This window comes from Plasmopara halstedii (assembly GCF_900000015.1).
Source record: "Plasmopara halstedii genome assembly, contig: Scaffold_526, whole genome shotgun sequence".
Classification (NCBI taxonomy): domain Eukaryota; phylum Oomycota; class Peronosporomycetes; order Peronosporales; family Peronosporaceae; genus Plasmopara; species Plasmopara halstedii.
Window position 1 is genome coordinate 1,158,278 of NW_020187446.1, and position 21,697 is coordinate 1,179,974.

General features: G+C 44.8%; 4 protein-coding genes across 4 annotated transcripts; 2 read left to right on the forward strand and 2 right to left on the reverse strand.

Moving 5' to 3' along the window:
- Positions 1-2,578: 2,578 nt before the first annotated feature.
- PHALS_11276 (uncharacterized protein) lies at positions 2,579-2,899 on the reverse strand (the record flags this gene model as incomplete). Its single annotated transcript, XM_024726844.1, has 1 exon — positions 2,579-2,899. One exon carries the CDS (start codon positions 2,897-2,899, stop codon positions 2,579-2,581), a length of 321 nt encoding a protein of 106 aa, XP_024577480.1.
- A 970-nt stretch (positions 2,900-3,869) lies between these two features.
- Positions 3,870-4,286, reverse strand: PHALS_11277 (uncharacterized protein; the record flags this gene model as incomplete). Its single annotated transcript, XM_024726845.1, has 1 exon — positions 3,870-4,286. One exon carries the CDS (start codon positions 4,284-4,286, stop codon positions 3,870-3,872), a length of 417 nt encoding a protein of 138 aa, XP_024577481.1.
- A 6,442-nt stretch (positions 4,287-10,728) lies between these two features.
- Positions 10,729-11,154, forward strand: PHALS_11278 (uncharacterized protein; the record flags this gene model as incomplete). The annotated part of the gene is made up of 1 exon (XM_024726846.1): positions 10,729-11,154. One exon carries the CDS (start codon positions 10,729-10,731, stop codon positions 11,152-11,154), a length of 426 nt encoding a protein of 141 aa, XP_024577482.1.
- Positions 11,155-16,514: 5,360 nt separating this feature from the next.
- PHALS_11279 (uncharacterized protein) lies at positions 16,515-16,785 on the forward strand (the record flags this gene model as incomplete). Its single annotated transcript, XM_024726847.1, has 2 exons — positions 16,515-16,525; positions 16,605-16,785. The coding sequence occupies 2 exons, from the start codon at positions 16,515-16,517 to the stop codon at positions 16,783-16,785; spliced, it is 192 nt and encodes a 63-aa protein (XP_024577483.1).
- Between the last annotated feature and the right edge of the window lie 4,912 nt (positions 16,786-21,697).

Genomic DNA, 21,697 nt, shown 5'->3' on the forward strand with positions numbered 1-21,697 from the left:
TGAATGTCCGCTTACTGAAGCGGGCTTGTAAAAGGCACATTCGTCTTCCAGTCGTCACTCTCATTACGTATCTACTACTACTCATCGTACTTCATCATGAGGTGCTTCTGAACTTTGGTCTACGCCCGACTAACAAGCGTGTAATGTGTACTTTAACCGTGGAAGTGTATTTATCTCGTTCTATCAAAGCGTAAAGTCCGCTTGGTGCATGACTTTGAGGACTTGTCAGGACCAAGCGCTCTATGGCGTCAGTTTACCGAGTATCTAGCCCGCAAAAGATTCTTCCCTGACTGCACTATTTTAGTGAAAATCCGGGGGCTTCCACCACGTCGGCCGTCTTCGTTATTTGCTTGCTATAATACATGGCACGACTAGCTGCCGACGAAGCCGCGCGACAAAGCTTTTGTGTACCTTGCAAAGAATGATCTCTATTTTTTAGAGTCCACGTTGTCTTAAAGAATGCTCTCTAATTTTTAGAGACCATGTTGTATTGAGACAGCTTGATGAGCGTCTTTCCTATAGCCGTTGGTCATTTCACGCCAAAAGGCACGGTCCATGTCGCAACTCAAAGCCGGAATTTGATCCGGCGTGACAAGCAACTTGGAAGTAGCTGCCGCCTCCTGGTTTTGTTGTCGGCACGCCGTCCAATAAATTGCTGATCGCATCCTCAACAGCAAACGTCACGCTCGAATCACCCGCCACTCTTTCGGGCACTGGCGACGATTTTCTAGTCTTTGACCCTGGTGCAGAGATAACTGCGAAGTCACTATCTGGTCGCACTAATCAATGATGACATTTAACCATGGGGGTCTCATCTGCGACTACCGGATCATAAATCAGACTCGGTTTGCCAGTCACCCTTCTGAGCTCTAGTGATGACCGTGTAGTCAGGATACCGGTCCTAGTTGTCGTCTTGTTTGCGTAGCAAATCATTGTTGGAGCTGCTTCAAAGGCTTTGGGAAGTGCGCGGTTTATCCGATCTTGGGCGTCTTGATTGGAGACTTTGCGAGAAATTGAGAAATCAGAAAAAGGGCTCAAGGCGGCAAATTGCTCTCAGACCTTAATCGCCTTCTCATTCGATTTTTGACACGATATAATTACCGTTTGAAATTCATCTGTATAAATGCTCTGGACACTCATGTAAAGAGCTACAGATATTACAACAGGATTGTTCGGGTGCGATATTGCGTCAGAACGTGGTTAAATAAGCTGGAAGTGAGATAATCGTAGAACTTTGGACAACTACCAAAGTCGCACAGCGAAAGATCCCTGAGTTGGCTCCAAAAAAAATTACCGTACGAATGAGACCATCGAATTTGGGTGATTGCAGCCTGTAGTGACGTTTATTGCTCGTCATCTTACACACAAGCACGTAAATATACACTCAACTTACCGTAGACAACCTGAAGCTCAGTCGCCAATGCCAGAGGTGTACGTTGGCAAATTTGGCCATCATTGCACACGTTCACAGTAAGTGGAGCGTGATGCAATGTGTGGTATGCCATAGATCCCCTTCACGGCAGGTAGGTCCAGCCGACCATGTGTATTGGTTGGTGGGCGACCAAGGCCGACAACAAACAACTTTGGCTAGGTGACAAAAAATGTAGATAAGGCAGGGCACGGCCCTGCTGCTGAGACACATCTAAAGAACAAATGCCGCACAATATATAGTGCATTCAACCTAGTGCGTACGCAGTAAATGATGTCGGTGCGTGCATGGCGCAGAAGCAAGAAAATGCGCACCGGCAGATGGCAGGAGGTGAGTCAAAAATTTATGTCTCAATAAATCGGCAGTTGTTATCGACATGTGTGCTTGGACTGGCCCACAAACACCTTGATCTTGGCTTCCGTGCTTGTATGTCATGCCGCTGAACTGGGTGAGGTTCTAAGGGGGCTTGGTGCCTTTCACACAAGCAAGAGGAGCTGGTGGACTGTTATTGACACGAGTCAGTTGTCAATGTGGTTTTTGCATACGCGTTAGCATCTGGTCATGATGCTTCAGCGTCTAAGAAGTTACCAAGGCACCGATCAATGCAAAATGTTGGCGTAGCTCCGCTGGACTCATCCACCATGTACAGGCTTAGTGACTTAAGGATCTGAGGGTGAGATCAAAAGGAGTTTAGGCTCCGGCGCGGAGCCAGATCAGCAAGTTAATCTTATAGTCTAATAAGGTTAGAGGAAAGAATTCGCGTTGTCGATTTTCACTCGATCATATATCTCAGACCCCAGACCTGTTGTTACAACTGAGACAGTACATCTCACCAAAGCAAAACACAATGTCCCATCAGACTATCAACATAATCGAGAGATCTCAAAACCTCAAGACGGTAGCACAATCAACAATAGCACAATTCGTGGCGTGATCGAATAAGGTTAGGCCTATGTTGACAAACGATCAATTGGAGTCGCAAACTGAGCTTTTAACGGCTTGAGTGGGCTTCAATACTGGGTACGAACAGATCATCATCGAAAATATATAATAATAATAAGGAAACTAATTGGGGATGAAAAAATGTGTTTTTGTTGCGCTCGAAACTATGTGCGAGCGTAAGACAATTGAGTGCGTATTGCCGTTGCCTTACGCCACGATGTGAAATTGGTACGTGCACTGTGTAGCGCCATCCCAAGCGAGCATCATGACCAACGCAATCAGCGAACACCTTGCAGAATGCGAGCGCGGTGAAACCATTGGAGAAATCCATTGTATATTAGACAGGTCAAGCATTATATCGATGGGAACTTGACCAAACATATTGTCGGTAGGCTCACAACGAAGAGATTTGGTGCCTGGGATTCTGAGTAATGTAGTCTGTCGATTTTGAGGCATAAGCATCCGTTTGTTACGATTAAGCTTCGAAATATGTTTACCAGATAGCCCAAGAGAAAAGCGTTGAATCATCGGTACAGAAGATGCTAGTAGTGGCAATCTTCGGTGATTCATATATCTTACTTCTTATACAGCTAGAGCAGTAACATTTACGGTTTGATGATCGTGAGGAACATTAGCGCTAAAAGGGTGTCGTATTTTTGAAACCCCGTGTGTTAAAAAAAGCTACGTCTATAGATGTGACAGATTATCTAGCATAATCCGGGTGGACTGGTAAAGAGAAGCTTTATTCGGTAAATAACAACCTGTATGGGCGAGCATTCCGTGAATGTAGGTCGTTCCTTTAAGCTCAGTAATAATTTACCGCCCGACGCGATCTGCTCGCAGGTTCCCAAGTCGTGTTGCCATCGCAGCCCTACGTATTCGCAGCAGCGCTTGACACCACCGCTGGCAACAGCATTTTGTTTCATAGTGGTGCTTAAAATTAGCTGTAAGCGCAAAGGCGAATATATTCGTGCTAGTGAAATTTTTGACACCATCCTGATGAGATTTTGGTCGAAGCGTCATGGTGGAGTTATAGCATGTTAATACGTTGACGAATTCAGCACCTTTCGGATCAAGTTTGACTACTGCCCAGCGACGTTTCGATGAAAAAGAATCCCATGCTTATGCGCCGCAAAAGATCGAAGCCTTGCTTGATTTGATAACAACGTGAAATCTAATGATTTCCTTAACAAATTAACCATTTTGGTTCGAAGTATTGTATTCAGAGATAATCAACGAGATTGAGACTGGTGAAGCGAAGCGTAATCTCCAGCAGCTACTTGATGGTGTAAGTATTGCCGACGCCATGGATAGTGGCACTTTAAGGCACACCTTGCGACGAACAACCCTTACACGCTGACGCTCATGGGCTCCGTCAAGGCTTAATTGCGCCGATTGTGTGAGTTGGTCTCCACATTACCAAAATGGCCCCGTTCTACATGAGAAATCGTATTCATATCGACCCAACAGACACCAACACATTTTATTGCAAAAGAGCTTAGTATATCGGCGCCAAGGTGTCTATGAGACGTAACTGTTCATCGCGATTCTTTGCCTGATTATTAAAAAACTTGAACACAGGGAACGTTTTGCAGTCTGCCTCTCTTTTGTTGTTGAGCACAGCGCTCATGCACTTTGATTGAGCCAACATATGACGGACCCTGGATCCCAGAGTAAAGACGGTGTCTACTCCACCCCAACGTGCTGTCGGTCCTGCTCTGCGCACAGACAGGCATCGATGCCCAAATAATTTTAAACACAAGCCATTCGTCAGCTCCTGATTAGTGCTTCGCAGATGATGCAAGCCCGCAAAGCCGCCAAAGTTTCGCTTTGTAGTCGAATAAACTTCTGTAAACCGCTGAGCGGTCACCCCAAATCTTTTAAACTTCAGTGCGATGTAGTCCACTTGGTACATTTAGTTACCCTATCGTTTATGAACCAGCCCGGTCTACACGGCTATTGTCGCTTCTCGGAGTATCTATCATAGTATGCTGTTATTGTTAATGCCACTCGTGATATTGACCAGCACGTTATCGAAGGTCTTCACCCTTCATCAAATTCGAGCAGGTCTGAGAGCAGTGGAAGAGATGCGTGACACGACAGCTCTGAGTCTGCAACAAAAGCTTTTGTGTCTGATACGACGCAGCAATTATAATCGCACAAACCTCACTAGAACAAGATTTTCAACCGAGCGAGACAACATCTCCAAATGAACTGTGTACATGCTGCACCAGACGAGATCGCGAGATCACCCCTGCTACTTCAGACCAACCTAGCTCAATGGTGATGTGACTGGAATCTTATCGGTTCTGACCTTCCTCCTCCAGATCTTTCTATCTCAATAATTTTATGAGCATCCCTTTAACTCTTCTTGTAGGCGTTTTTTTTAAATTCTGATTGCACCAATCGATTCAGCGTGAAATTCTACGTATAAAAGTTGGTAACGAACGCTTCATGGTTGACCTGCAAGAGATCATGATTGCACGCAAACTAGAAACACACCCATGTTCTTCGACCCAATAAGACATACGGCTCAGACAAATGAGAGTGAAAATTATACTATTTACCGGCGCATATTCTCCGCAGATTGATTGATCAAGCGATTGGGGGCTGTAGAGGAGACAAGGATAATAATAATTGTGACGGAACCACCGCTAAAGTTACGATATCTGTGTTTCTCTACTCGCAAGAAAAGCATGCGAAGGTTGTGTTGGTTCTAGGTCCGGCCTGGTATTGATGGCAGTAGAACCCTGCACAACGTCTTCACTTAGGTAGAATGCATAAAATAGATGTTAGTCGAACGACATGCGTTCGGTCAGAAAGGAAGCACTACAGGCATTTGCCTCCCTTTAAACGAGCTTTTCGCATGCAGAGTCAAGAGCAGAAACCGTACAATATCTCGCGGTGTAATCGGGCTTGTCGAAGCGGAAACATTTTTTTCGTCATTACGTGGCTGTCTGTTGATGGTCGAGTCAACGCGCGAAATGTTCATCAGTGTCAGACCATCATACGGTCATCCTTGTTGTCTTGTTGAACAAGCGATAAGCTCGCTGATCAATTCTTCTTGCGCCGTACGCTCGATAGCTTCGGCCATCGTATTTGCATATTCATATAACAGCTGTACCAGATCAGACAGTCTCTGAATCATGCGATGAATGTTATAAAGGCGTTTGGACATCACTCGGCTTCTTAGAGACATTTAAGAGAAGAGATCGCGCTCGTTTTCCGTAGCGTTTAGATCGTGTGTACCCTGAAGACGAGCACGATATCAAAACGTGCTCTGCGGAGGCCCGAAAGCCTTCTATAGCTTAAGCTTGAAGTTTTTCAAATCGAAAGAGCGACTTGGATTGATCAAGCGCTTTCCATTCGTCCGAATCTTCCTTTGGCCCGCAAGGTCAGACTTGGTCCACGAGCAGTCGCGCGGCATCGCTGAATCCAAATCAGAAAGCCATCTCGCTAAAGGTTTGTTCTCTTCAAGACGATACGGAGATGTACCGAGTTTCAGAGGAGAATTTTTGCTGTCATCACGAGGTTGCTGGCTGGCTGTGAAGAAGTCATGGTCTCATGGATGGAAAGTGCTGCTTTCACAATTTTCCAATCTTTCCGAGCATTGAACCTTTCGGCGTCTTCATCTCTTCCTTTGTCTATTTTAATCTTGAAAGGTCAGCGCATGCTACACAAACAGCCTATGCAGACTTTCAACTTGGCCATTGGAATTAATAGAAAGTGCCACCAGAAGTTGGAAGCTTTCCGTGGTAGCGCTAACTCGGTACACGCGCTTGCGATTAAAAGAAGGAGTCATAGGAAAAGTTTCAAATAGAATTGAATTTCAAAGAGATAAACTCTTAATGCTACATGACAAATCCGCTAGAGCACCTAAAGCATATATATAGAAGGCCTTCACATGCAAACGCGAAACTTATATATCTGACAAAGGAGACCTTGGGAATTTTGAGGGAGACTTTGAGAAATTTGAACTTGGAGTCTTTGTCGAAAGCTTACACAAAGAGACTGACTCGCGCCAATCAATCAGATGGTATGGACACATCGGTCTCATCACTAGTGTAGATTCCTAATAGAAACCATCAGCCATCACTGATAAGTGCAGCGGACATACATGACACTATCCTATAATGAAACATGTGCAAGTTGAATTTATAGTAATGTATGAATGCTAAGGAGTGGAGCGGCAAATGTGTCTGATCAAATTGATCACGTCGAGGTCAATTAAGAAGCCTCAGAAGCTTTCCTTCGATGTGAGTATATTTGATGTTTTGTATGGCTATGACTCTACACCGCTATATTTCTCGCCAAAATAGTTTTTTGGATTTTTGAATTCGATTCCTTCCATCCATAATCAGATTTTGATAAGAAAGATGTCAAATATCAAAATCCACAGTTCTGATACAAATTAATATGCGAGTGCTGGTTTGAATGCTCTACTTTACGGGACTAAAATACAGCTCTCATAGGTTCAGATTCATAGACAATCCGATTTGCAAATTAAATATCTATTGTCTTGAAGGCTTTATGTCGTCTAATTGTAAATATCAAGTGCTTGATCCCATCCTCTGATTACTAACCTGCACTTTAGCACACCAAGCTATGTTCGGTAATGACTGCACAAGGTGTATGCGAAACATTCGTTTTATTTGCTTTATGTCTTGGTAGATGCATTTGAGACTCACATTACTATTCAGACATTTGCATATCATTAGAACTGCAATTAACGACGCTGAAAAGATGGAAATGTAGCGCAATAGGGGTGCCGCACGCCTAACACTCTTAAAACTTCCTCAGTCAGCGCACAAAGAATGAGTTCACCGATCGCTAAGATGTCCAAGCAAGCCTACTTAGGGTACCTTGTCTTCACACTTGCTCAAATTATAGTTGTGTATCTAAGATCAGGCTAGAATGATACAAAGTGTAATATTTGCTTACTAGCACATGATAGCTATGCATTGGGTAAGTCTAGCATATCATGTGGCTCACGTAACTTTCGTTTTTCAGTGGCATCACTTTCATATCCGTACCGAGTACTAGTCATGATATGCATTACGGTGCTTCATACTGCATTCAGAGTTTTAGAAGGACACGTACTTCGTTGCTGGGGAGTATCTGCGCGATCGTTTCTCGTTCGGCGATAATCAACACATTTTAAATTATGCTGCGGTATTGTTCAGATCATAATTGCATTTGCGTTATTACTCTGGTGCCGATGAATTCTTCAACCTAATTTACTTTGTTCTGATGCATGGCCTGCTGGCAGATCCCGCGAAATCCAAAACCATCATGCTTTCGCCAGGATCCCTGGTTCAGAGATCCTATGGATGCAATTTGGCCTGGCTCAGCACTTGCACAGATGTAATACATGGTAAATCAAATATGGCGCAGCTTCTCACGATCTCCTTTTAAATGAATTTGTATGTTCGGCACGTCGTTATGGCAAAAATCGTCCCGCGTGCTGCTCTCACATCAGGGAGTGAGGTGTGAGGTGGACCTAGTTGCTGGGCTCAAATACTGCGCCATACGACGAAAGCTCTTTTTAAGCGGTAAAAGCGACTCGGATTTTATTAATTAAAGAATCGCCCCACATGATGCCGATTTCTGGTGTCAGAAAACATTTCGATTCGCAAGTGGCGCGATACACTTGAGTTGACCAGACTTCTTACGGCAAATAGTGCATGCGTATAAAGACTTTTAATGTAGCCGCTATTTCGGGGCAAATTTCAAGTTTTAGCAAGGTGATGCTGAACAGCATACCTTTTTCAGTACCCTTGACGTATTTGAAGCTTAGTATCAGATCTTCCTGGAGATAAGTAGTTTGTTTCTGCGTGGATTGAGCTGTCAGGGCAATGTCCTGGGAGTGGCTGGTTATGCCCCAGAGAGCGTCTAATGAGCCCGTGTCATTCGGACGTCTGATCGTGCAGTTGTTTAGACCTAATCTTGCCAATTTATGTACTAATTCTGACTGTATATCTAGCCATTGAGATGCATAGCTCGAGATATCAGTACGGATATCTACATCAAAATTTCGAGCGAAATTTGAGTGTAGGCGCATGAGTAAGTCATTTGCCATCATAGCTTGTTTAAAACGATAGAGGAGGGTTAGCTCATTCAATAACAAGCAGATCTATGCGGTATGGTACGATCTCTTCAAATTTAGTCCGCATGCTCGCGCAATGGGCAAGGTACCATCACAATTGAAGAGTGGGGCACATAATTTGTGTCTGACATCAACTGTATACCCTGTATTGTTGTATATCTCCTTTCAGTACTGTTGAATCTGAACTGAATGTACTTATCTGGTTAGAAAAGTGTAAAGCCTATTGGCTATAATATTGAATGTCTGCCTTTCCTCCTCTCTACGTAGGTCAGCGGCCCAGCAACTCGCGGTGAGGCGACTCAGCTGACCTAAGCCTTCCTCAAAAAGTGTGTATACACGGACGGGAAATTCCGCTTTACACTTAATTGCACTAGTAGTCATTCCAACGCCGACTACTTCGATGGATTTGTCAAATGATAATAAGGTCGCCACAGGCGGTGGACGTCCTTGGATCAACAGGGAGTAATATTCGCTCCTAACACACTCGCAATGGGAGTGTGTAATGAAACTGCGAGCTTAAATCGGAGAGCACGGGTCTCCGATATGCTCCAAATGGATCAAGAGGCGATAACTCAGCGCTAAGCAAATCTTGCTGCGTATGAGCAAGGAGTATTAGGATTCTATCGCAGAACATACCAACCCGAGTTGCGTCACCTCTCTCACAAGTGGTGGTGACAAACGGAATGTCCCGTGAAAATAAACATAAAAAGCTTTCACGTGAACAAAGATGAAAATCGTGCGTTTAGGCGACATCGCCATCTCGATGATTCAGTTTGTGATGACCGTAGTCAAGTGACCTTTACTATGTCGCATTTGGATGGCCGTGTGAAGGATTGGGTGGTAATATGAGACGTCAATCGCTCTGGCTACTTCGCTATGTGACAAGCCCTGAAAAGGGTCAGTTCCTTTCAATGAATGTGGTTTTTCGACAGTCGATGTTTTTTTGATGCCGTCAAGACAGCGTCACATTGTACGATTATGTACAGAAGCTCCGCTTCTTGTCAGTATGGCAGTGGTGGTCACTGTATTTATTGAGGGACTCCCTTTATCGTCTTTCTAAGACTGAAACTTCCACCAGAGCCCGACAACTCTGGAATATGCAATTATGACTGCATTGCGCGAGGACTACCGTCAGCGCCAAGCATGTAGTCGATCGGTCAACCCGATGGAAGCAGTGACAACTGCCTTTGGAAATTTAAAACCAATGTATTTTAACACGGTGTCTGTTCGTAGGCTGCGGATTCGCTGTTACGGATGTCAAAAATTTGGTCACATCCGCCGTGATTGTCCAAGTAAGAGAAGTACCTCTCAATACAATTCTCGTTGAAATGGTCTCGAGTCACGTGGTACCAATATAACGAGGCGTTTAAGAGTCGCATATGCCCAGTAGATGTAGGGTGGTCTGCTGAGGCAATGATAAACTCTTGTGGGTTTGGTGGTAGAATCACTCAGGAGGGTTTAGACCTTGAAGGATTCCTGTTCTTCGTTAGCAGAACGAGTCGGGGTGGTCTCCTCATGGTCACAGCGAGCGTGTAGGGTTACGGTCGTCCGTTAGAAGTCTTGTTTGACTCCGGAGCGTCGCGTTACATGCGCGGATGCAAAATGTTGCTGGAAACGTATCAGTGCTTTTGGATACACTAGATATAAGCAATGGCTTTATCTCAGTGATGTTGGCCGGTGGTGCGGTGGCCAACCATGCTTGGTCTGCAACAAAGGTTTGAAGACTTCAACTCGAAGGAGGTATCCACAGCTCTAGAGATGGACAAACAGTATGAGCTGAAATTAAATATGCCGTGAATTGAGAAGTACGAGCCATGGATCGATTGTCGATCGAAAACGATTGGGAGCTGGCGTAGGTGGAACTCTTGGGAGTAATGAACACACTTTCACTATCCACCAGATGAAGTGCTCAAGTGCTAGGCATTTTTATGCTGATGATAATGATCTACGCTTCGTTGGTGTATGTCATGCAATTGACATAGCAAAAAAACGAAGTTGTACTGAGATACAGCAGTAACCACTCAGGAAGGCATAAAGTCGTATTGAGTGAACGAAATCGAAATGAGGGACAGCGGAAGTCACTCAGGAAGTGTGTCGATAGATCAAGTTGTGCCCAGTACTGGCCATGTAAAAACGAATACATAGTTGGTGGTCATGGGGGATTTTTCCAAACGAAAGAGTTTCTGAGGGAGATATGCCGGTTGTAGCCTTCCTCTAGACGAGAGAATGTTGACGCCATTTGTGTAATGGAATGTCGAAGGAATCGTCTATGACTGGGTATGCCAATACTTCCACCAATACAGTGGTTGAGTCGGATTGTGGGTCAGTGGGTACAACCGACCATAAAGGTGATGCTTCCAACTGTCATTTTGTTGAGCACACTTATGTGAAGAAATCAACGAAATTTGCTGATCGCGATATTGATACTCCTGCTTTGGATGCGGTTGAGTCCGCGGGTGAGTTAGTCCAGCCTCCTACTCCCCATGATGGAATATTGCATGCGAATACGCTGATTCACATAATGTGGATGCAACTACTGGTTGTGAAGTTACCCGAGAATGTTCTTTTGGCACCGTTGTCGATGATGGAAGAGCTGGTGCAGCTCGAGAAATTCACTTATGATGACTTCCTTCACGACCTCAAGTGTGAAGTCGTTGCGGAAGTCGTGTTAGTATAGTCAAAGGTCGGCTCAGCGGAACTACATAATGTGCCACGGATGATTTCGTTCTCGAGGAATTGGACAGCGTGTGGAATCACGCAGAAAATCGGTTTTTTTAAGGTTCCAACTGATCCTCATTATTTACTAGTTATGACGTTTTTCGTACGAATCCGACCTTTGGTCGTCCACCCGAACGTGGAGCTCAACACGAAATAGATCGTGAACCGGGTTTGAAACATGCAGTGCTTCGATAGTGGCCACTGTCGCGTGAGAAATTGATTCTTTTGATGAGTATTTGTTCAAACGCACGCTGACGGTTTGGCACCTCACAGCGCACCGACGTTTTGTGTCCGTAAACCAAATGATTCATGGCGTTTCGTTCACACCTATAAAATGTTGAATGCGCAAAAAATTCTCGCGCAAACACTGATCTTGCGCAAGGATGTCATTATTCGACGGATGTCCGTTTGTACACATAAAATTGTACTAAATCTGGTCGATAAGTATTTCTAAATCGTGATGAGGGAGGAGGACGTCCCTTTGACGACTATTAGTACACCGTCCGGTATCTAATGGAATACCACAGGAGTCATCCAATGCCCAGCAACGTTCAATCGGTTGGCCTCACATATGTTTCGACCACTGCGACGCTTCGCACGAATATGATTCAACGATATTCTTGTCCATTCGACGGGCGAAGATGGCAGATCTACCGCAAACATGCATTTGGAGCATCTCCATGTGGCTAGAATGTATGCGTAAACAAATATTACAAGCAGATCTTGCAGAATTCTTTTTCGGTGCAGACGAAGTAACGGATCTCAGTTATTATGCTCGTGAATATGGTGTTTGTGTAGATCTTGATAAACTCAAGACAATCGTGGAGTGGCCAACGCCACGAAATCAAAAGAATTTGAGGAAATGGACTGGATTTGCCAATGTCCTGCATCGCATCTCGTGCGACTAATGCCCACTATTAAACTTGCTGTAGAAGGACGGTACCATGGGAAGGGTCATATATTGTGAGGAACTATCACACTGTTCATCCCATAATCCGCTCGACGTATCATATCGAATCCATCGTTCCGATAAAGCTGAGATGAGCTAGCTTGAAATTAGGACGACGTGACAATGCATCTGCCAGCATGTTCAATTTCCTTGACTTGTACGCGACCGTGAATTTTAATTCTGCGGAGAAGGATAACCAGCGAGCCATTTGCTGTGATAATTGAGGTGACTGAAGTGCATAATGCAAGCTTGGGTAGTCTATGTAGACGATAGACGGAGTTGAACCCAAGAGCTGAACACGAAACTTCACCAGAGCATATTTTATTGCAAAAAGCTCCTAGTCGTGAATGGGTAAAAAAAGGTACATAAATGTGCCTTCAAGTAATGGCAAAGGACAGGGTAATTTTCTTATGCAGGCGTCAGCTGTCGCGATTGAAAGGAGACGACACGATCGTGTCTTTCTGAGTCTTTTTGCAATAATACCCAACCAACTGCAATCTCAGAATCATCTCAAACCACGCTATACGGCTTCGTATCATCGTGCAAAAAAAGTAATGGTGCTTCCATCAAGCTGTTCTCAATTTATCTGATCATCAGAGCACTGTCATTGAGCTATATGAAATTCTATGACAAGCTTCCTGGTCGCTTGAAATCAAGATTGTATCGTTATGCATGGAAAAACAGTCTCCTTCACTATGAAGTTGCACCTGATGACAATCCTCAGATTGTGGCTCCTCACAACGATAATTTGAAGTACAGGATATTTTACCAGGCGTATGATACGCTGATGGTCGGTCACTTTGGCCATGAGAAGATCTCCCAATCTTTCAGTGCCCAATTTTAGAAACTCCACATGTACAAGTGGGTGGCACAACACGTGGACGCTCACCGCTCGCAAGTGCCACTGTAGAGTCTTCATATTCCTACTGCCTGTTGGGAGTCCTTTGATAACGACTTAATCTTCGGCTTCCGGAGAATGCTGATGGTTTCAATGGGGTGCTCGTCTTTAATGGAAGACTCAGCATGATGGTCCGCATGGCTCCATGTAGCGATGTCATCGATGTCGGAGGTTCGGCTAAATTGTGTATTGATCACACGAGTTACCAGACGCCATCGTCTCTGATAAATAAAGGATACACGAGAGGCTCTTGGAGAGAATTGTTTCGCATTCTTGGCACTCGCTTGGTAAGTTCACATCGGTAGACTCATGGGCAAGAAGAATGTGCCAACCGAGTGGTTGGTGGTTGGTGATGTAGAAGCTTCGGTTCGGAAAACCCTGCAGAATGACGTTTGTTGTTGCCATTCGTCGAGTTTGCTATGAGCGATTCGGTTCATTTATTCACTGGAATTAAGCCATTTTGTATAAAATGGTTTACGATACCCGCATGTACCGCTTTGTGTGATTGGTGGTGTCAAGTTTGGAAGCTTGGCAAATGATTGCCTCTCAAATTAATACAGTCAATGATGTGAATGTTAAGCGCAAGTACGAGAACGCTCTGGACTCATTCGTCATCGGTCCTGTGAATGGGATCACACGGGTGCGAGACGCAATGATTAACGCATAGGATCTGCAAAAATAATACGCAGATAGACGAGACCGTCAAGACAAACCGTATTGTATTGTTGAGGATTATGTACTACTTCGTTCTAAGAACCTATCAGACGATGGGGTCTCAAGTTTGGGAAACTAGAAGCTTTCACCTCGCTTTATCGGTGTATTCCGAGTAGTGTCGTGCCATGGAAATGCTTGCTGTATCAGCCTGACAAGCTGGCCCAGGACCCATTCAACGTTCTACGTAAGGCTCCTCAAGCCCTACCATCTTGACGACGCGATTTCCAACCTGGTTGTAACGCAGCCTTATTCGAAGGTAGCCCGTCTTGGATGTGCTTTGTTAGAGATCCTTTTCTCGTTGATAAACCAGCGGCTGGTCGAGGTGACCCATCGAGTGTCGTTAGCGCAAAAATGCGTGAAGGATAACAGACAGGTCGTTTGCGAAGGACGTGTCTTCGCTTGGCGTCATGAAAACTCGACTGGGGACGCAATCAAAAATCAGATCCATCAATTGGAGCAGGCTCAACAAGCTCTCCCTCCTGCTGCGGCTGCTTCCGCGGATGGTGCGGGATCAGATGGAACGCGAGAATTGCGTCGTGGAGGAATTTCGACGCCGGAGATAGGTCATTAGAGTGGACGAGCAACCACACCCCTGTAGTGTGACCGCCCTGCCAACCCGCACCCAATTGGGTGTGTGGTAGTTGGATAGAAAGAGGTCCTACTGATCCAAAAAGCCTCATAGTGTAAAGAGAGGTACGGAACTCGCTCACAAGATTGGTCGGATAGCTACCAGCATTTCGCGTTGGAGAAAGCTTATTCCTAGCGAGTGGGTTCCGGAATCTGCAAGGTTAGTAGCACCTATCTCTAGCTCAAGTGATTTGTAGCTTGGTTTGAGGGTACCTAGTTCGATACTTAAAGGATTGGAATCAAGGACGACAGAGATAGGTCACTAAAGTGGACGAGCAACCACACCCCCGTAGTGTTACCGCTCTGCCAACGCGCACCAATTGGGTATGTGATACTTGGGTTGGAAGAGGCCCTACTGACCGAAAAAGCCTCAAAGTGTAATGAAGGGTACGGATCTGGTCCCAAAATGGGTCGGAAAGCTACCAGCATCCCGCGCTAGGGGAAGCTTAGTCCTAGCGAGTGAGTTCCAGTAGCTCAAATCTCTTTCTGTAAAGTTAAGAAGCCTCAAGCTCGGGTAGCACTCGGGTGGGTGACCACCACATTTCGCTGCGACGTACATGACCAGGCTGAGCAAGCCCAGCTCGCTAGTCTGGAAGTGAAGAAACGTAGCGGTTTTGATGATGCCGTATTTGACTAGTTCACGTCACTGAATTTATTATTATTTGCCTATGCATATGGGCCGTCTGCTTAAAATACGAGCGCGCATATTTTTTTCAAAAATCCCTATCTGATCCCACAGGTTACCACTATTAAGAAGATTTACTTGCCTTCGAGCCGCACCAGTGCAATAAATCGGTAACTTTCATGCGGATCGTACCTTAGTACTAAGCAAGGGCGAAAAAGATGGAGAGTACGCACTGGATAAAGAAAGTGCGTCACCTCACCCGTTTTTTGCCTTACCAGCCAACCTTTGAGTAAATAGCTGCTAGAATCGAGTGTGGTCAAACAGTAATACCGGTCGCTCACCACCTTTCAACTCTTGCTGTGAACAACGCTGCACTTCATTGTGAAACTGCGAGGCAGATGTTCAGCTTAAAGCATGATAAGACCTAACTGCTAGATGGGAAGCGCGTTATACCGCGCACCGTGCTTTATCTCTCGGGATGTAAAGACAGAGGAGAGGGTCGCCAAGTCATCAGCGCCAAGGTCGGTGACCTTCGTTTCATACTTAGAACCAGTACGGGTGTAGCGGGTCGCAATCCGCTTACTCCAAGAGTAATCGCAACCCTTACCCAAATCAAAGAACAAATTCGCTCAAATTTTAAACTGTATATTTTTGTTATATTTGATGCAAAGCCACCCGTATCTAAATCTATGGATTTTCAAATTACATAATAAAACCTAATTAAAATGCGTTTCTACTAGCAGTCCAGCCACGTCGTGGCTTCTTGTGAAGGTGTAGCCGCAGTATTTTGTGGCCACACCATCGTATGTGACCCACCCCTTCACACCAGGATACGCGTGCCTCCATCTGATAAAGTTGAAGGGCCAATTTTAATCTAAACTTTTTCGGACGTTTAAGGTTCCACTGCGTCAAGAATTTTATAATAACGTGGCCGATTACGACATAGTACACTCTCAGCATTTATCTCCGTTGAGGTTCTTCGTTTCTGTTGCCCATAACAGCGCATTTCCCTCTGGTGTGAGGCGACTGATATTGTACCCTTGGTTGATAGCTGGTTCAGCAGTCTCAAGGAGACGGGCAGAAAAGTATGTAACAAGCAGGAGCTGGATGTAATGGGATGTTGCCTTGACGTTTGCTGTGCAAAGCCAAGCATGGATTGATGCGATTTGTAACACTGGTCAAGCCCCGGTGTACCCACCGATCCACCAAATGTCCTAAGTGAAAGTGGCCTTTGTGAAAATGAGCCACCCTGTGATCATTGAGCAGTGCCGGCGAAGCTCGACCCTTCAGCGACTTGCTCACTTCAGCTCTCTATGTTGTGGCGGCCCGAAGACTTTCTCCAGGAGTTACAACGTGCATTTAAGGCTGAGATTAGCAAGATCTCGAAGTCGCCGGAGCCCTGAGCTTTGTCATCATGCTGTCTGACTAAAGGCATCCAGAGCGGCTCAAAACCAAACCGCTGCTTAAGAGCAGACTGTTGCTCAGCTATAGGGATGGTACGGCGTTATGGTTTTTGTGTCACTGTCGAATCCCGACTTTCCACGAGTCTTCTCAATGAGGAAACTTCATCGCGCTAGATACTGGTTTAATTGATAGTGAGCGCGCTGGCCCACCATCCGTTCCATATGAAAATAAGCCACTTAATTTTCATCAAGTGGAGTTGACGAAGGACGACCTTCGTGTGACTAGCCTTCGTGTGACTAGCCCTCATGATCTTGATGCGTTATGGCAGCACGACACCATACTTGGAAGGGCTCGTTATGCAGCCAATATATGAATATGCGCATGATAAGCTAAACAACCATATCGATTGGCTTATGGTACCGAAATCGGTTCAGAAAAGAATCGAAATAATTTTTTAGAGCAGAAGGTATACTGTCACTGCACTTAAAAAAATAGCTTAAACGTTGATTAAGTATTAAAGGAGCGCTTCGCACCGGAATAGCCCCAAGGATGGGGTCATAATACCGCTCTCGCTAGCGCACGTAGAGCACATGATACGTCTATACTCTCTTGATACATCAAGAGTGTAAGTCAATCCACTTTTAGTCACGAATGTAAAATGTCTTACATGGCGCAAGCGCAGCTGAGAGATACAGACTCAGTGTACTGCATGTGTTGGTAGGCGAATCACGTCTGTTATATCTTTTTATTTGCGGCAAACGCGTGCGGTTTTTATTTGCTTCTGGTGTCTGCACGTTGCTTTTGCACATCCTGGCGTTCAGCTATAGCATCGCGAACTTGATGCAAGACGCTCAATTGCTTCAAGATAAAATTGTCGATTTTGCTACAAACTTCAGCCGTTCTGAATTTGGCAAGTAGGTTCGTGTTGACAATCTACCTCACCATTACGGACTCCACATCGTAAAGGTGCCAAGTAAACACGAGAATAAGCAAATCATTCATAAAGCTCCGATGAGGCGTGTCTAGCGTTACTGACGCGACTTAATTAATAAATAACATTTGCTCTAGCACCGCGGATCTCCGCGCTAGTGATTTGGAGGAGACCCCCCACTCGCGCGGTGAAAGCAAAGTCTTTATTCTGTCTGGGGTGGTCCGCGATACACGTATCTGATCTGGTGCCAAGTACCTCCAACAAAATCCCCATACTTTTATGCACAGCTCAAATTTTGATCCGAAAAAAGCAATAATAATAGAAATGTTATCAACATATATTATAAAATCTAGCTTAGCTGGATCTTCACAAGTGATAGCAGGGGGATAAGCTACCTTGCTCGGCAGTCCACAAATGCTACTATACTGATATTATCAGACGCGCTTCTGGAACATAAAAGTGGAGGTCATGCAAATAGCCTACTGACGTCCGGCCAAAATTGGCGGAATGCTCAAAGCCGTCAATACATGTGGGCATAGTCAAACTCCATGCCACGTATTCACGTGCACACTATGTGCTATATCATTTTTTATTTATTGAGCCGCCAGAGAATGGTGCTCACTAAGTTTGCATCATTTTTATTCCGTGTTGGTCTTTTCAGAGGAATTAATGTGCCTCTTACTATATTTAGTATTAATACTTTCGCCATCAAAAGCTGTGTATCAAGGTTTCAGTGCTGCATTAAGACAACGATTGGCGGTGCGAACGCGATATTTAAGGCTTCAATCGAGTGACGTCGGAGCTCAAAATATTGTTGCTTTCAAAAGCTTTTAGCAACGCAACACACGTTGCGACTATTTTTGTCCACGTGCTATATTCCCATCGTGATATGCGACTGTTCGTAGTCCGGATAACGCGAAAGTGCTATCACAACCACATTCAGCTCACCCGATTTACACTTTTACAACAAAACTTTTCTTGACAAAGAAGAAAACTACCCTTTTATTCTCTGCTTGGGGTTTTGTGACGATGGCTCTGTGCTTGAATTTGAAAAATCATATGTGGGTTGGTGCCGAGCTGTAACGGTTATTGCCTGAACCCTTACTCAGGGAGGTACGCGATATGCCATTTCGATTTGCGCATTGATCGGGTTCACTCCGATGTCGAGGATGCACGTAAAGTACGCTCGGTCATCAGTTGAGTTTACGACGAGAGGGACAAAGGGAGAAAAGAAAGGGATATATTTCCTAAGCAGGGTCCGTCTTCGGACCCGCACCGAACGCACGAACGATAATGGGATCTTCGCGAATACTGTTAGTACGAGGCTCCCATGTATTATCATTTGCTGGATACCTCAGCTATTTCACCAAGATTAGATCCGACTACGGACGTTCCACCACCACATTCCAGATGTGGTGGTATCGATTATCTTGTCGATCTAGAAGAGGGGGGTACCCGGAGAGTGCGTCTCCCCTCTGCTTCTTCTGTGGTTGATCCACTTTGAGCTACGACTTTGGCACGAGGGACAAAGGTTGAATCCCTCGGTGTCGTCGCTTCAGCATCGCTCTCAGAGTGCCAAAAATTGAAAGCGCACGAAACAGAGCGAAAGTACTTGGTAGGAGACCATTTGCTTGTAGACGCCTCGCATTTGACATGTACAATTTGGTGCCCAGCACCTCAAACAAAATTTGCTAAATCTTTGCTATGAAACGCAGATTGTATCGAAACAATGGCTAGTTGCAAGCCATGTTGGCAAATCTCTATCTTGAGAAACAGCTTGTCGATATCCTTATCGGTTACTGCATTGCTTACAGCAGCGGGATTAGTAAATTGGCTCAGACATTCCGCTTAGAGCACAATATCGGTATCAGTAATTGCAAGCATTCCCAAGATCTTATTCTCAAGCTCAGTGAATTCTCGCTAGAATATGTAAAGCATGACTATTCTATACGGTAGGTGCGTCACAGGGCAGTTTTGGCACAGTAGTGTCGTCACATCCTGACAAGATTGGGTCATTTAGTAGCCTTGAAAGCATGGTCTTTCAACTTTGAAACACACTTACCAGCATAGACCAGGAGACTACAACACACACTCTCTTACACTCCACCGGTTCTAGCACAGGAGACACCAGCTTACGGCATTTAACAGTGGTCCAATCAGAGAATCATTCTATGGGCCAGGACAAACCGTCGCCTACTCTTGACTCAGGAAAAAGAGCTTAGGATTTCGAAATACGACTGCTTGTTTGGATTTTATCGTAAAACGTGGCTCATTGACGCTTCTGCCTTGCGATATAACTTTAAGGAACTTTGTACTATCTTTGTCAGACATTTTGATGTCTTGCATCAAAGATATCGTAGCTTTATGTCCGCACCAGTAGAGCTCCTGCTTTATAACAGAGATGGGTTTATACAGCATTACTAAGAGTTTCAGATTATTACTCGACCCATAGCTTATGGCGAGCCATGCCACGCAAGACCTAGGATGCGATAATATCTCAAGTTATGATCCTGGTCGAGATAACGTTCAACGCTGTCAAAGACTTCAAACTTCACCAGAAAGATCAACACAACCTTCAACACTTTACTCATGTTCCGATCGCTAGATAAACGAATTTAATTTCAATGCCTACGCATACGCTCTCGTTTTTTTACCTTCTTGCGTCAATCGCACAACGCAACTAAATATACCAGGACTTTCCATAGCATCGCAAAACTGGGGGTGATGATTTTTATTTCTTCCCCATAAAGCTCAATGCGCTTGCTGGAACTCGACATCAACGTGCAAGATAATTTACGGATGACTCTGCGTGGAAGCTCAACCCAACATATCTCTTAGCCGTCGAAGTGAAGGGCACGCAGGACGTAGATATGCGTTACGGCCACGGACGTAAAATCTAGGGTATCACGGTGATGCTCGGCTGCTCAAAGATCTATATACCTTTTATATGCGTGGGTGAAGTCCATATTTTCCGGCGCTCGTAATGCTCCAACCCTCGAGCTTCAAATCGCCTTCACGGTAGTACGCATATAATGTGACAGTAATTGCTTTGACGAAAGATGTCGAATAAACACGAGATGCAACGAATCTTTTATGCACTCTGATTCTCCGAGTCCACTTCTACAAACGCAAAGAAGTTGTGTTCGTGCACTCCTGTTATAGCCAAAACCGTGAACATATACGATCTTTTAGTACTGCTAGATCGCTCTGCGATTCCAAAACTTTATATAGTCAAAATAAGTTATATTTAGACTAATAGAAAACATATAAGCTGTACCATTTCCCATGGCGAAGCTTCCTTTCTATTCTAACGTGCGACTAGCAGCCCACGTGTACCTCGGACTCCTCACTTTGACAAATACCGATATTCCTATACTTCTGAATATCCACAATTACATCAAGTTAGTGTAAATTTCGAACAATTGTACCTTGTTGTATTTTTGCGATATTTGGTGCAATTGAATAGTTGTACATTCCTTGATTCTGTTTAGACAAAATTGGTTGGACTTATGAGTTTATGGAAGGTGCAAGGCCTCTTGGCCACAACAAATGTCACTTTACCTTTTCCTATTTGTTTGCATAAATCGACTGATCACTGGAAGCGAGCAACACGCAATGAGGCGTGTCAGCTGACTTAAGCCTTCCTCAAAAAGAGTGTGTACACGAATGGGCACTTCCCGTTACACTTGATAGCACTTGGAATCAATCCCGCGCCAAATACTTCGATAGATTCATCTATGGACAATGTGGACATGGTCGCCCTCAGATCAACAGGGGAGAAAAATCATTCCTGACACACTCGCAATGCGAGTGTGTGATGAATCTGCAAGCTTTAATTGGAGATCACGCTGTCTCCGACATACTTCAATTGGATCAAGATGCGATCACTCAACGCTTAGCAAATTTTGCTGCGTATGAGCAAGTATTATCCCAGAACATACCGACGCCAGTTCCGTCACTGCCTCCTCAAGTGGTGGAGACACCGTCGGTATACATGGAGCTTCCTGCAGAAATCAAGGTGAAAAGTACACGTTTCGGCAGCAAGAAATGAACATCGCTATCGCGATGGTTCAAATTTGTTATGACCGTAGTCAAGTGGCCCTTACCATGTCGCATTTGGAGAACCACGCGTAGGATTGGTCGATGACATGGGAAATCAACCACCCGGGCTACTATGACACATGGCAAGAATTGAAGAGGGCCATGAAATCAAGTGGCGGAAACCCCCTCTTATCGCCGCGATCAGATATGGACCAATAGCACAGTAGTGGCATTACCAATTGATAAGTTGATATGTATAGCGTACGGGTCAAACGCTACATGTGTAACGCTGCTAAATGCTTCGGTAAGCAGG